Raw genomic sequence first — 13,870 nt, 5'->3', positions numbered from 1 at the left:
GGGAACCTTTCACCTCAGCACATCCAAAGTCCACACAAGCCTCCACAGAAACTACATTGCCATCAGAAACACATTTAACAGCACAAACCTCAGTGACAACAACAGCCACTTCAACACTGCTAATCGAGTCCTCAACAGAAACATACTCCACATCATCGATAGTTTCATCGACAACTGAATCATCATCAGAAAGCCATCTGACAACAGAAGTATCTTCGATCACTACCTCCTCATCAGAAACACATCAAACAATTTTACAGGAGTCCTCTTCAAATAAGCTTACAACTACAACTTTTCCAAGAACAACAACAGTTTCGGCAGTGACTGTGACCCCATCAGAATCAGAGTTAACAACAACAATATTATCTTTGGTATCTCAGTCATCAGCAGAAACCTTTCCAACAACAACGCAAACACATCCAATATCACTTGGATCATCAAGCACTGAATTTGCAACCAATGTCCCTCAACGATCGACACGAGTTTCCTCAGTAACTGTGTCTCCTGCTGTATCCCACCTTACATCCTCATCATTTTCATTGGTTTCCGAATCTTCATCAGAAATGTATTCACTATCTACCAAAGCATCAAGGACAACTGCAGCGTCATCAGAACCCCATTCAACAACTGAAGTAGCATCGTCAAGAAACGTACCATTGAGAACTGTAACCACTGCAACTAAAATTCTTCCCAGCAGTTCTGCCTATTCTTCTTTGCCAGTTTCCTCACATCCAAAACCCACAATATCTACCTTGGGTCCCGTGGATGACTATTGCAGCAAATGCCACTGTTTAAATGGAGGAAGTTGTAATTCTAGTGCTACAACGAAAGATCACTGTGTGTGCCAATGTCCAAGTGTTACTTACGGATCTCTCTGTCAATATGGATATAACCACACCATTGCTATACCTAGTAAGTTCACAATACTATTATGGGATTTGAATATTTTTAAAATGTTGATATTTTGAGAATATACCTGAAGATTGACTGCAACATTAAAATGTAGTTAATCTGATGACTGGGATGGTTGCTATCTCAGACAGCAGGACATTGAAAGATTACAAATTAGATCTTAATGCCTAGGATTAGTTTGGGAAAACAATGAGCTAATGCTCTTGTTCTGATTGTTATCTGTGGATATCAGGACTGGAAGAATTAGATTTCTGAATCTGCCTGTGGTGATTTCTCACTATTTTATTTTACATGACTGATCACATGACCAGGAACATGAGAAAGGGGAGAAAATTAAGAAAAGCATTGAAGTCACATGGCAATGTTCCAATTTCTATGTTGATCTGTGCCTTTTCTGGTCCTCTCCTGCTGCAGATCCAAGGACACCAAAAAGGATAGTCACTCTCACACTCTGGTTAAATGGCACCTGGAACAAAACGTTGGAAGACCCTTCAGGCGTGGAATATGGCATTTTCCTTCAGAAATTAATTAAAGAGGTCAGTTTAGGTGTCAAAGATTCTGCCCTCAGATTCATCAATATTTCAAATATATACATATAATGCATATCTAAAAATTAATTTATAATCAAGTGAATGTTTCAACTCGAGTGGCTTTATTGTATTGCATTGTTTAGAAAAACACCTGGCAGATCTAAGGCAGAACATTAACACATTGAAGATTCCATTCTGAGTTAGAATAAATAACGGAAATAATAACCATCATCACTAAATTTTACATCATAATATAAATAGCTGAAAGTCAACTTCCCCAAGCTCCTGTAATTTTTGCCTGTCAGTAAACCTGTCATTTCTGTGTTTAGAAAGTAGTCAGTCATCCAAAACAAAATACTGCAGATGCTGAAAAACTAAAACGAAATCAGAAAATGCTGGGAATGCTCAGCAGTTCAGACAGCAACTGGAGAGAGAAAGAGTTAATGTTTCAGGTCAATAATCATCAGAACTGGAAAAAAGTAAAAATGTAATGAGTTTTAAGCTGCAGAGTAAAAGGGGAGAGTAGAAAGAACAAACGGAAAATCTGTGATAGAGTGGGAACCAGAGAGGTTGAATGAAATCATGTCATGGTCTCAGCTGAAAGCGGGTAGTAAAATTATGTAAAAACATGTTTGGAGGATCTGGAAATCGAAGGAGATGAATGAAATCAATACCACAAGAGGATTAAAAAAAATTGAAAGTTGATTTAATGTCAAATCCAATACTGGAGTGGCTGACTAACTGAAATCGTTGAATTCCATTTTAAATCAAGTTGGAAGATGAGATGCCATCTTTTGGGTCTATGTTGAGCTTCTTTGGAAAAGTGCAAGAGGCCAAAGGTAGGGAGGTCAGAATGTGAGTGGGATGGAGAATTAAAGTGTTAGGTAACTGGGACCCCGGGTAATGTCCTTGTAGAATGAACACAGGTGTTCTGCAAAATGTTCATTCTATCTGCATTTAGTTTCTCTGATGTAAAGGAAACCACATTGTCAGTACCAACCGCTGTGTACTAAAATGGAGGAAGTGCAACTCAATCACAGCTTACCTGGGAGGAATGTTTGTGTCCATGAATGATGGCAGGTGGGGACACAAAAGGCAGGTGTTGCATCTACCCATTCATCTTCCCTCTTCCTGTCCTCAGGGATGTAAGCACTCTCTCCATTGAAGCAGCAATTTACCTGTATTTCTTCCAATTTTGTACGTTACATTTGATGCTCACAATGTTGTATCCTCTACATTGGCAAAATCAAGTGCAGATTAACTGACTACTTTGCAGACCACCTCAATTCAGTCCACAAGTGTGACCCTGATTTTCCAGTTGCCTGTCACATTAATTCTCCATCACATTCCCACTCTGATCTCTATGACTTCAGCATATTTCACTATTCCAATAAATGTCAATAAAAGCTTAAGATACAGCACCTCATATTCCAGTTTACTACATTGCAACTCTTTGTGCTTAACAGTGAATTCATCAATTTCAGGTAATCTGCCTTTTCAGTTGTGTATCTCACAATTTCAGTATTCAAGGATTTTTTTCTCTCCTTATTGATACTTCAGATTTCATACTTCGATGCACAGATTTTGTTATTCACTGGCCTATCCCACCCTCTTTCAGCTGGTACTAACACTATTTAAGTCACTTCATCTCTCCAGCTTTCTGTTCCCTTCAATTTTGATCTCTCTAACCCTCCCCCCCCCACCCCCCCCCCCCCCCGCAATTTAAAATTAGTTTCTTTCCTAACTCTTCCCAATTCTGATAAAAGGTCACCAACCTAAAAGTTTATCTCTCCCACAGATGCTGCCTGATGTGCTGGGAATTTCCAGCATTTTCTGTCTTCATTTGTCATCTCAGAAACCTGAATATTCATTAATTGGTGGTGTTGTGACTCATTCTTGGGTATCTGTTGTACTATACATTAGAGTCATAGAATCACAGAATTATACAGCATGGAAACAGGCCCTTTAGCCCAATTTATCAGCGCTGACCAAGCTGTCTACCCAAGCTAGTCCCATTTGCCTGCATTTGGTCCATATCTCTCTAAACCCTTCCTATCCATGCAGCTGTTTAAATGTCTTTTAAACATTATAATTACACCCACTCTACCACTTCCTCTGGCAGTTCATTCATATACCCACCATCCTCTGTGTGAAAACCTGCCCCTCGGGTCCCTTTTAACTCTTTCCCCTCTCACTTTAAACCTATGCCCTCTAGTTTTAGACTCCCCTAACCTGGAAAAAGGACTGTGTCCATTCACCTTATCTATGCACCTAAATGATTTAATAAATCTTTATAAGGTCACCCCTCAGCCTCCTATACTCCAGGGAAAAAAGTCCCTACCTATCAGTCTCTCCTTATAACTCAAGCCCTCCAGTCCCAGTAACATCCTTGTCAATATTTTCTGAAACCTTTCCAGCTTAATGACATCCTCCCTAAAGCTGTGTGACCAGAACTGCACACAATTTTCCAAGTGTGGTCTCACCAACATTTTGTATAGTTTCAACATAATGTTCCAACTCCTGCACTCAGTGCCCTGACCTATAAAGGCAAGTGTTCTTTCTTAACCACCTTGTTTACCTGTGTCACCACTTTCGGGGAACTGCATACATGTACCCTTCGATCTCTCTGTTCTACAACACTCTACAGAGCCCTGCCATTTACAGTGTAAGTCCTGCCCAAGTTTAAGTTACCAAAGTGCAACACTTCTCACTTGTCTGAGTTAAATTCCATCTGCTGTTCTTTCACCCACTTCCCCAGTTGATCTAGATCTTCACTGCCCACTATACCACCAATTTTGGTGTCTTCCACAAACTTACCATGCCAACTGCATTCTCATCCAAATTGTTCGTATCAATGACAAGTAACAGCAGTCCCAGCACTGATCCTGGTGGCACACCTCTGGTCACAGGCTTCCAATCAGAAAAACAACCCTCCACTACCACCCTCTGACTCCAACCACCAAGCCAATTTTGTGTCCAAAAATCACCTGAAACACTCAGTTAAATTCCATCCATAACTCACTTCCAGGCATCCATTATTCCACATATAAATCTCCTGAATTCCTCAACTGCTGCACAGTAAACACCTACCAGGTCTCCACATTCGATCTATATTTGTTTTGAAATTCAGTCATAGATCATATTCCTAGCTATATCTGCAATTTTATGAACCAGTCATAGCTTTATTTGAATTAATTTCCTTCTTTGTTTCTTCCAGCTGACCCCACTATACAAAAAGGCCTCACCAGAGAACTTTTACAAAGTGACAATTACTGAACTCCGGTATGTTTTAATAAAGCACCTATGAAACAGAAATTCCATTCAACTTTTCCGCCAATCAGTTCTTAGATTCAGGAATTCCCAGGGGTTAACTAAATCATGAATACTTGGAAGTTTAACAGCACAGTTGTTTAATATAGTCAGAGACTTGACTTTGAGATGTTTATCCAGGTTCCTGTCTCAGTTGGCGAAGAAAGTTGGTCACACACTTTACACACCAGAAGGTGTAGATTTGATCATATGTGCAATTTTGTTAATATTGGTCCTGCTGCAATAATTTGGGACAATCAGCCTTTGTGCTTTGAACTGTTTAGGAAGGAATCAGCCAGGCTTCCTGATCAGAACCTGATAACTCCTGCTAGTCCCTTGTATATACATTAGATAAATCTATATTGTGCTCAGTGATCACATAAGCAGCACATGTTGGTATAGAAGGAGTCTAGGGTCGGTGGAAATAAAATGGGAAGGAGATGAAAGAATTTATATAGGACCTTCCATGATTCAATTTGTTCCAAATCTCTTTATAGCAAATGAGGAACAATTAAAATATAATCATTGTCATGACATAAAAGACATGGTAGTCAATTTGAATTTGGCAAGGTCCCACAAACTTTAGTATTGACAAATTGTTTTAGTGATGTTGTTTAAGGGATAAATATTGGTCAGCAGACTGTGAAGTTCACTGTTCTTCCTTAGAACAGTAGCATGGGATCTTTTATGTCCATGTGAGAGGGCAGATGAGGTCTCAGTTTATTTCAACTGTAAGAAGGTGTCTCTAAAAGTGCTGCAATCCTTCTGTACTGTGCAAAGTGACAGCCTGAAATAAGTGTTTCTCTAAGGAACATGATTTGAACCTAAAACCTGAGCCTGTTATCACTGAGCATACTACACAAAGATCAGTACTGATGTGATTTGGCCATTCAACCTACCTGGCTCACCCTTCCATTCACAGCAATGATCTCTCCCCACACAATCTAATAGCTTCTTTAATGACTACCCAGTCTTCTATATCAGAACTCTGACTATGTTTCCAAAGGCCATCAATCTGAAATACTAACTATTTTTCTCCCTCACCAGATGTTGCCTGAACTGTTGAGTACCTCTGGCATTTTCTGTGCTTCTCCTTCGCCACTGGCTGTTGTGTGCCCTTGTCCAACATGTGTGTGTTATGTTGGAATAGTGACTCAGGGTAGCCCTTTTGCTTTCACTTGATACATATGTGCTTGAGTTGTCCTTTCATTACTGTGTCTTGGGATGTTATGTTGTTCTCTAAGGCAGTTTGCCTGTGTCTTGTACATATCATGGAGGTGTATAGATATCAAAAATTAACCCTGCATTATTTTTCTCCACAGGAAAGGAAGCATTATCGCAAAGAGCAATGGACTCTATAACTACACCAACAATCAGACTGAAATAAACTATTTAAACAAACATTTAGCAAAATCACTACTTGTTATTTTTAATAATACAGCTACTCTGAAAAACCTCAGTGATCAGTTGGGTGTTGGCAACATGGCAATCACTCATGTTGATACTCCAGTTCCATTAGTTAAAAGTAAGTACTACATTGACTGAAATGTTCTGCACAATAACTCACTCATTGAATTCAGGCAGAAGATACAAAAGCCTGAAAGCACATACCACCAGGCTCAAGCACAGCCTCTATCCCACTGTTATAAGACTATTGAACGGTCTCCTACTACAATAGATGGACTCTTGACCTCACAATCAAATAGCGTTGCACCTTATTGTCTGCCTGCACTGCACTTTCTCTGTAACTATAACACTTTATTCTGCATTCTGTTATTATTTTCCCTTGTACTACCTCAATGCATTGTTGCAATGAAATGATCTGTATGGATGGCATGCAAAACAAAGTTTTTCACACTACCTCAGTACATGTGACAATAATAAACCAATTTACCAATTTACCTTTTATCCTTTCCTTCTCCATTCTGCTCCTTAAGTTCATGGCCCAGGTAACAGTACAAGTCAATAGGTTCCCAGAACACGCCACAAGTTGACCATCTAATGGTCACTGCATTTGCTTACACATGAAGAATGACCACTCAGGTCAGGCGTTGTCCTTGGAACCAGCTCTGAGCTAAAGGAATATACCATTAAGGACAAGAACTATCCTGGTCTCAATCAACCATCGGCCATTAATCTACCTAGTCTTTCTTTCTACTCCTTCCAGCCAAGGTGGTGCTCTGCTCCATGGCCTCTGACCCCATTTGGATCTCTCAGTAATGAGTTGGATTGTGACTATTCATCCAATGGAGAAACTACATGTGTCAAATGTTCAAAATGTCCAAACTCTTGACACTTTTATTTTACATACCTATCAATTTTCTTAGGTATCAGAGACTTGAATTTTACATGTGAGATCCATTTTCACGATTACACAGCCAGCTGCAGCAATGGGAATTATTGTGTTTGTGAAGGACCCTGCAAAAGATACCTTGACTTCTGTCACAGGAGAGGAAAGTGTTTTAATCAGGTTAATGGCCCCACGTGTGAGTAAGTAACATTTGTATATTGCTTTGTTCCACTCTCCTGATGGGCTGACTCTTTCTAGGGTACAATTCAAATGGTCCTGTGTACCCTTCAGCATCTGATGAAGAACCCTATTTTTCCCATACAAACTAGATAGTGCATAGGTAGTTTCATGAACTTACAAAGCCAATGACGGCTTCAGACATAACCTATCGGGAAACCACAGATGCTGTTTCAACATGCACTCATACTCCAGCTGAGGTCATTAACAAACGAGCAGTATTTAGATTCCTGGCAGGTAAGAAATTTTGCCAGTAATCTAAATACATGGCACCCTTAGAAGAAAATAATAAGAGCATAAGAAATAGAAGTATGAGTAGATGAGTTGGGCCGAAAGGCCTTTTTCCGTGCTGTATAGCTCTCTGACTCTAGACTATTTGATTCCTTGAATCTGCTCCACCATTCAATAAGATCATTGCTGATCTTCTACTCAATACCATTTTCCTTCCCCTTGAATATATCCCCTAATTCCTTTAATGTCCAGAAACCTGTCAATTTTTATTTTGAATACAATCAATGACTGAGCCTCCACAGCCCTACAGGTAGAGAATTCCAAAGATTCATCACTCAGAACTGAGATGAAGAGATATTTCTCCTCACCTCAATCCTAAATGGCTTACCTTCTTTTTTGAGACTACGACCCATATTTCTCGATTCCTCAGCTAAGGGAATCATTCTCCCCATATCTACCTTATTGTGCCATCTAAGAATTTTGTATCTTTTAATGAAGTCCCCTATCATTCTTCTGAACTCTAAAGAACAAAATTGTAGCATACTCACATGATAGATTTGTCATCCCAGGAACCAGTCTGCTGAATCTTCACTGTGCTTCCTCCACAGCAAGTATATTCTTTTGTAGGCAAAGAGATTAAACTTGCACATAATATTCCAGGTGTGCGCTCACAAATTCCCCATATAAATCTTGTAAGACATACTTACTCTTGTACTCAAATCCTCTTACAGTCAAGTTTGAGATACTAATGCCTTCATAAATGACTACTGTACCTCCCTGAAAATAAAAAAAAACTGCGGATGCTGTTAGATCAATCCTCTAACAGCACAATGTTTCCACACACTACTACCCAGATGACAAAGCAGTATTCCTGCAGCACTGCCCCTCTGAAAGTGTTTTAATTTTCCAAAATTTCAGAAATGGTTCCACTAGATTGGGGAAAAAAAACAAATATAGCTCCTTTATTTGAAAAAGTGAGACAGAAAGCAGAGAAACTATTCAATTAGTTAACATCTATCATTGGAAAATGTTAGAAATCATTATTAACAGGGCCATCAGGCAAAGTCAACATAGCTTTGTGAAAAGGAAATCATGGTCAACAAATTTATTGAGGTTCTCCGAAGGCGTAATACATACTGTAAGTGAAGGTGAACCTTTATTTAAATACTAAAATGCTTAAAATAAACATTATACTTTGACTTCCAGAAGACATTTGATCAGATGCCACATCAAAGGTTATTGTAGAAAATGAAAGCTCATGCCCTAGGAGGTAACATTAGCCTGGACAGAAAATTGGCGGGCTAACAGGAGACATAATGTGTCTTTTTCTGGTTTCAAGATGCAGTGAGTGGTGTACCACAGAGATCTGTCCTGGGACCTCAACTTTTTTTCTAATTTATATAAATAGTTTGGATGAAGGCAGAGAAGACATGTTTGCTAAATTTGCTGATGACACAAAGACACACAAGAAAACAAAGTTGTGAAGAGGAGGGTGGAAGGAGGCTACAAAGGGATATACACAAGTTAAGTGAGTGGGCAAAGATTTGGTAAATGGTGTATAATATGGGAATATGTGAAACTGTCCATTTTGTAAGGAAGAATAAAAAATAAAATATAAACAAGAAGTGTGTTATTTAAGTTGTGAGAGATAGCAGAGCTCTGAGGTGCAGGGGGTAGCCTCTTGCAGGCAGATTTGCAGGCAGTACAACTTGCAGACAGCTAATATGCAAGCACAGTAAGTGATTAGGAAAGGTGATAATATTATCATTTACTGTCAGGGGAAGTAAATACAATAGGAAGGTTGCACTTCAATTATATAGGGCACTGGTGAGAGTAACATACACAATATCCATCTCCCTACTCATAGGGATGGATGTTAATGCACTGGAAGCAATACAAAGAGAGCTTATTAGACTGATGCCTCGAATGGGCGGGTAGTCGGATGAGGAAAGGTTGGACAAACTAGGTTTGCATCTACTGCAGTTTAGAAAAGTGAGAGGGGACAATTGAAACATCAGATCATGAGGGGTTTTGACAGAGAGGTTGCGGAGATGTTTCCTCTATGGGAGAATCTAGAACTAGGGATCACACTTTAAAATTAGGGTTTTGTCCATTTAAGAAATGGCTGAGGAGAAATAATTTTTCTCAAGAGGATTTTGGGTCTTTGAAGTTCTCTTCCTCAAAGGCTGGTGGAAGCAGAGTCTTTGAATATTTTTAAGGCAGAGATGGATACATTCTTTATGTTTGTATGCCCCCCTGAGCAGCATTCCCTCAGTACTGCCCACCTGACCATGTCGCACTGATGGTGCTGATCCACTGAAAATGCAACACTACTCAGAACTGCACTGAAATGTCAGTTTGGATTATGTGTTTAAGTTTTGGAGTGTGACCATTAAAACATAACTTTCAAATGCAGAAATGCTACCACTTAGACATACTGTACATCTAGCTTGTATAACGCAGCTGGTTGTGATACCCTAACCATTGCACTCTCTGAGTTTTGCTAACTAACAGAATATTTTAAAATGAGCAGCATTTCTTGTTTATGTAAGACACCAGATGAGGCCCTGATATATTGACCCCGATGACTCTTTATTTACTTACTCTGTTGCTGGTTTTAGATGTCCCTGGTGAGTTACTAAGATGGTGTTTTGTTCATTGGACATCTCATCTACAATTGGTCACCTCATCAGTTTTTATTCTTTTGGCAGATGTTTTCACAACACATTTTACCAATATATGGGGAAAAACTGTGAAATGTCCATAAGGAGCTCAGGATTCTATGGTGTGCTGTTTGGTGTGTTAGCAGGTGCTCTGCTTCTCCTAATAGTCATCATCACTGTCATTGTATACTGTCGGAGAAATAGAAACAGGTATTTATTAAGCGTGAGCTTTCTTGTGCTGAACTCTAAATGATATGAGAACTTTCAATGCCAGGGGTTTGGAAAAAATTCTGTTTCAGTTATCCATTAAGTCCTCCCAATTTAGATACAGCACTGGTTAAATAAGAGAGTAAACTCCCTTTACACCAAGTATCCCTCTTAGCTTGGCCCACTGAAGTTGAGGCTCAGATCTATTACCATTCACAAGGCTCAAGATATCTGCCACAGCCTCCTGTCATTGCAAGAAGTGGAGACCATGGATACTACTGCAGGAGTTCAACAGGCTGTGTCCTATGCTCAATTACTTTCAGTTGCTTCACTGATGACCTTCTGTCATAAAGTCAGATGTTGTGCTCTTTGGTTATTTCATTATTTTTTAGCTACATTCATAGGTTCCTTGTATACCTCAGCAGTTTGTGCATGCTTACAGGAAGACCTGGACAGGCTTGGGCAAGTAATATTTACATGTGCCAGCCAGTCTTCACATGCAACAACCTTCTTTTGGCTTTCAACAGTACCTTTGTCATCAAACCACAGCACCAGACTTCTGGTTACCATTGACCAGAAACATAACTGATCGGCCACATTAATTCCATTGCTCCTAGGTCAAGTTAGTGGCCAAATATTCTGTAGGGAGCGACTTGCCTCCTGACTTCCCAAATTCTCTCCCACATGCATAAGCATGTTTTGGAATGCCCTTTACTTAAATGATGCAGCTCCAGCACTCAAGATGGTTGAAAACATCTATTTGATCTGCATTCCATCCATAACTTAAAAATCCACTACCGCCATCACTGATGCACCTAGGCAGTGAGTACTGCCTTCAGAGTATAAGGCAGCAACTCACTAAGGCTTCTGCCTCATCACCTTCATCACCAAGTAGAACATAGGCAGCAGGCACAAGGGAACATTATTACCAGGTCCTCTTCAAATCAGATACCATAAAGGTTTTAAAACATATTTACATTTTTTATCATCACTAGGCCAAAATCTTTGAACTCCCCTCCCAAAGTACACTACAGGTATCTTTACATCATGGGCTATAGCAGTCCAATGAAAAATTGGCTCACACATTTTCAAGGGCAATGAAGGATAGACAGTAAAATGCTGGCCTTAACAGCAGCACCAATATCCTGGAAATGAACTAAATAAATTAATTTAAAAATCTGGTCTTCTCCTTCTCCTCAGGCATTTAGACCCTGGCACTCCACGCAAGTGGTACTCAATCGATGAAGAGTATTTCAGGTTTCCACAAACAGGTGTGTGACCACTTGACTTTAACATGCAGAAAATAATTTAATGTTTTTCCTTTCATACAGATGTTCTCATAGCATGTGACTTTATATGAAAATATTTTATCGTCTGTCAATTTTGTCTTTTTGCCTAAGTGCCTCACCTCTTGTTAGAATGTGTCATTTTCTTAATATTGTTTAGCTGCAGCTTTTAATGAGGAGCTCAGGCCGATTCAAATATTTGGATACATGCCACATTAAGCCAATAGTTACAGGTGATTTCTCAGGTAAAGCAACTTTGGATTGTCTCCAAGGTTGGTCAGGAATTGGGGCCTCTATCCAATAGATGGAGGCCCAACTGGTTACATGGAGGATCCTCCTTAATCCTTTATATCAATTATTCCCAACCTGAGGTGTGTGTCTCCCTCAGGTGAGGGAGTAGGCAAAGATTACAAAGGTATCTGTGTAGATTTAATTATATTGAGGTAATTTAGTTAGAATGCCAAAATAAATTAAAATATACTTTGCATGACAGCTGCCCTCACCATATGGTTGCCAGGAATCCCTGACAATCCCCAGTATATTCTCAACACCTTAAAATGAGGTGTCTGTAATGGCAGTAATCGTTTATGGGGAAAGATGGAAGTGGGAGCCAGTTGCCATTTTACTGAGTATGGAAAAGTGGGGCTTTCATTTAAAAAGCGAAAACACCTCTGCTTTAGATCACCAGTGCTGCTTGCAAACAAGTGGACAGAGTTATTAATTCTGTTAGAATAAATGGTATTTGGGAGGATTTCAATCTTCCCTAGTTATAGTATATCATCACCTATTTCTCTCACTGATAAAATCTTGCTACATTTGGAAGCAAAACTCCACTCACTGAACTCGGCTCACACTGTATGGATTCTGTGCTAAAGTTGTTATTGTGTCATCTGCTTTTCCTCTCCCACCCCCATCCTCCAGATATTATTACAGGGACCTCGGCACCAAATACTGGCAAAGTACTAGGGAGGAGAAGAGGAAGATACAGCCTGGACAAGAATCCTCCATTCAATGATTTTGGGTCTGGTGTCTGGAGACCAAACTTAGACAAAGTGGACACAGAGGCTGAGGTAAATTGAAAGTTGCATGCAAACTCATCAAGATCTGATAATCTGTTTCAGTGATAATATTTGAAGGATAAATTTTGCTCATAAGTGAGTAGAAAATGGATTATTATTGGCATTAATAATATGGTGAATTGTTTTCTCCCTGCCAGATACGAGCCAAGCGCCCAAAAGTGGTTATGCCAGATGAACAGTGACAATTGACGCCAATGTTCGGACGTCACAGCCCACAATAGTTTAGAAAACTTTGTTCAACATATATCAATTAAAGGTATTCTAGAAACATAGTTAAAAACTTAATTTTTCAGAAATACTTTTACTTTGTTCCAAGGACATTTGTGACAAATAGGAAAGATTCTTCTCCTTGGGAACCTTCTAAAATTTAATTTTTTTTAAAGAAATACACATTTCAAGGTATTGTAGTTAAAGAAACCTCTGTGATTATTTGATTTGAATACAGTACTCCATCTAGTTTATTTTGGGAATATAGGACAGAACAGGGAAGGAAATAATTTGGCTTCAGTTCCCCAAAAAAAAGCATAGTTACCTAGGTGGGGTATCAGACTGTATATATGGAAATGAAGCCAAATCACAAGCAATATTTTCAACAGAGGAGAGAGTATACTATAATTACATAATACAGGAAATATGATTGAAAAACTTGAATTTACATTCATACCTTTAAAGTCTATTTAATTCTCATAATAAACTTTTAAAATAATTTTTTCAGAATGCTTGAGGGAAAGTACATCTCTTGACTATTGTAGACTGATAAATTTTAACTTTACTATAATAGTGCTTCATATTTAATACTGAACCATTTTACTAATTCATTTATTTGTTTTAAATTGAATAGTATTGTTTACAGATAAATAAAGAATTGTTATATATGAATTGTATCTGCTTCTTTCTCTTCAAGTATATTGCCTCAGTTTTCTCACTTTTAGTGATAGTTTATACTGAGGGAGGATTTATAAAATAGAAGTACATTACCTTGATACACATGGCTTTTGAAATGTAAAGGCTGAAAGGGGAAAGATAATAATTTGGCTTCGGTGTTTTGGATCTGCAAAATATCCCACTCCTCCTCAGGATCCAGAGAAGAAGCTCTTACACAAAGAGTTTTCAAGAGTATGCCTAG

The 13,870-nt window shown here is 38.9% G+C and overlaps 1 protein-coding gene across 1 annotated transcript; it reads left to right on the top strand.

The window, feature by feature from the left end:
* Positions 1–395: 395 nt before the first annotated feature.
* Positions 396–13,121, top strand: LOC127583404 (mucin-17). Its single transcript, XM_052039352.1, has 9 exons — positions 396–912; positions 1,327–1,448; positions 4,660–4,724; positions 6,074–6,276; positions 7,079–7,241; positions 10,221–10,382; positions 11,580–11,650; positions 12,587–12,735; positions 12,882–13,121. Exons 1-9 carry the CDS (start codon positions 564–566, stop codon positions 12,924–12,926), a joined length of 1,329 nt encoding a protein of 442 aa, XP_051895312.1. The 5' UTR covers positions 396–563; the 3' UTR covers positions 12,927–13,121.
* The last annotated feature ends 749 nt before the right edge of the window (positions 13,122–13,870 follow it).

This window comes from Pristis pectinata, chromosome 26 (assembly GCF_009764475.1).
Source record: "Pristis pectinata isolate sPriPec2 chromosome 26, sPriPec2.1.pri, whole genome shotgun sequence".
Lineage (NCBI taxonomy): Eukaryota > Metazoa > Chordata > Chondrichthyes > Rhinopristiformes > Pristidae > Pristis > Pristis pectinata.
The sequence above is the reverse complement of the archived record's forward strand: the minus strand, read 5'-3'. Positions and strand labels throughout refer to the sequence as shown.

Excerpts from the sequence above, each read along its gene's own strand:
- LOC127583404 (XM_052039352.1), top strand. The coding sequence starts at position 564 with ATGTATTCACTATCTACCAAAGCATCAAGGACAACTGCAGCGTCATCA. Across the intron at positions 6,277-7,078 it reads TCCAGTTCCATTAGTTAAAA|GTATCAGAGACTTGAATTTT; the intron begins GTAAGTACTACA and ends CAATTTTCTTAG. Across the intron at positions 7,242-10,220 it reads GTTAATGGCCCCACGTGTGA|ATGTTTTCACAACACATTTT; the intron begins GTAAGTAACATT and ends TTCTTTTGGCAG.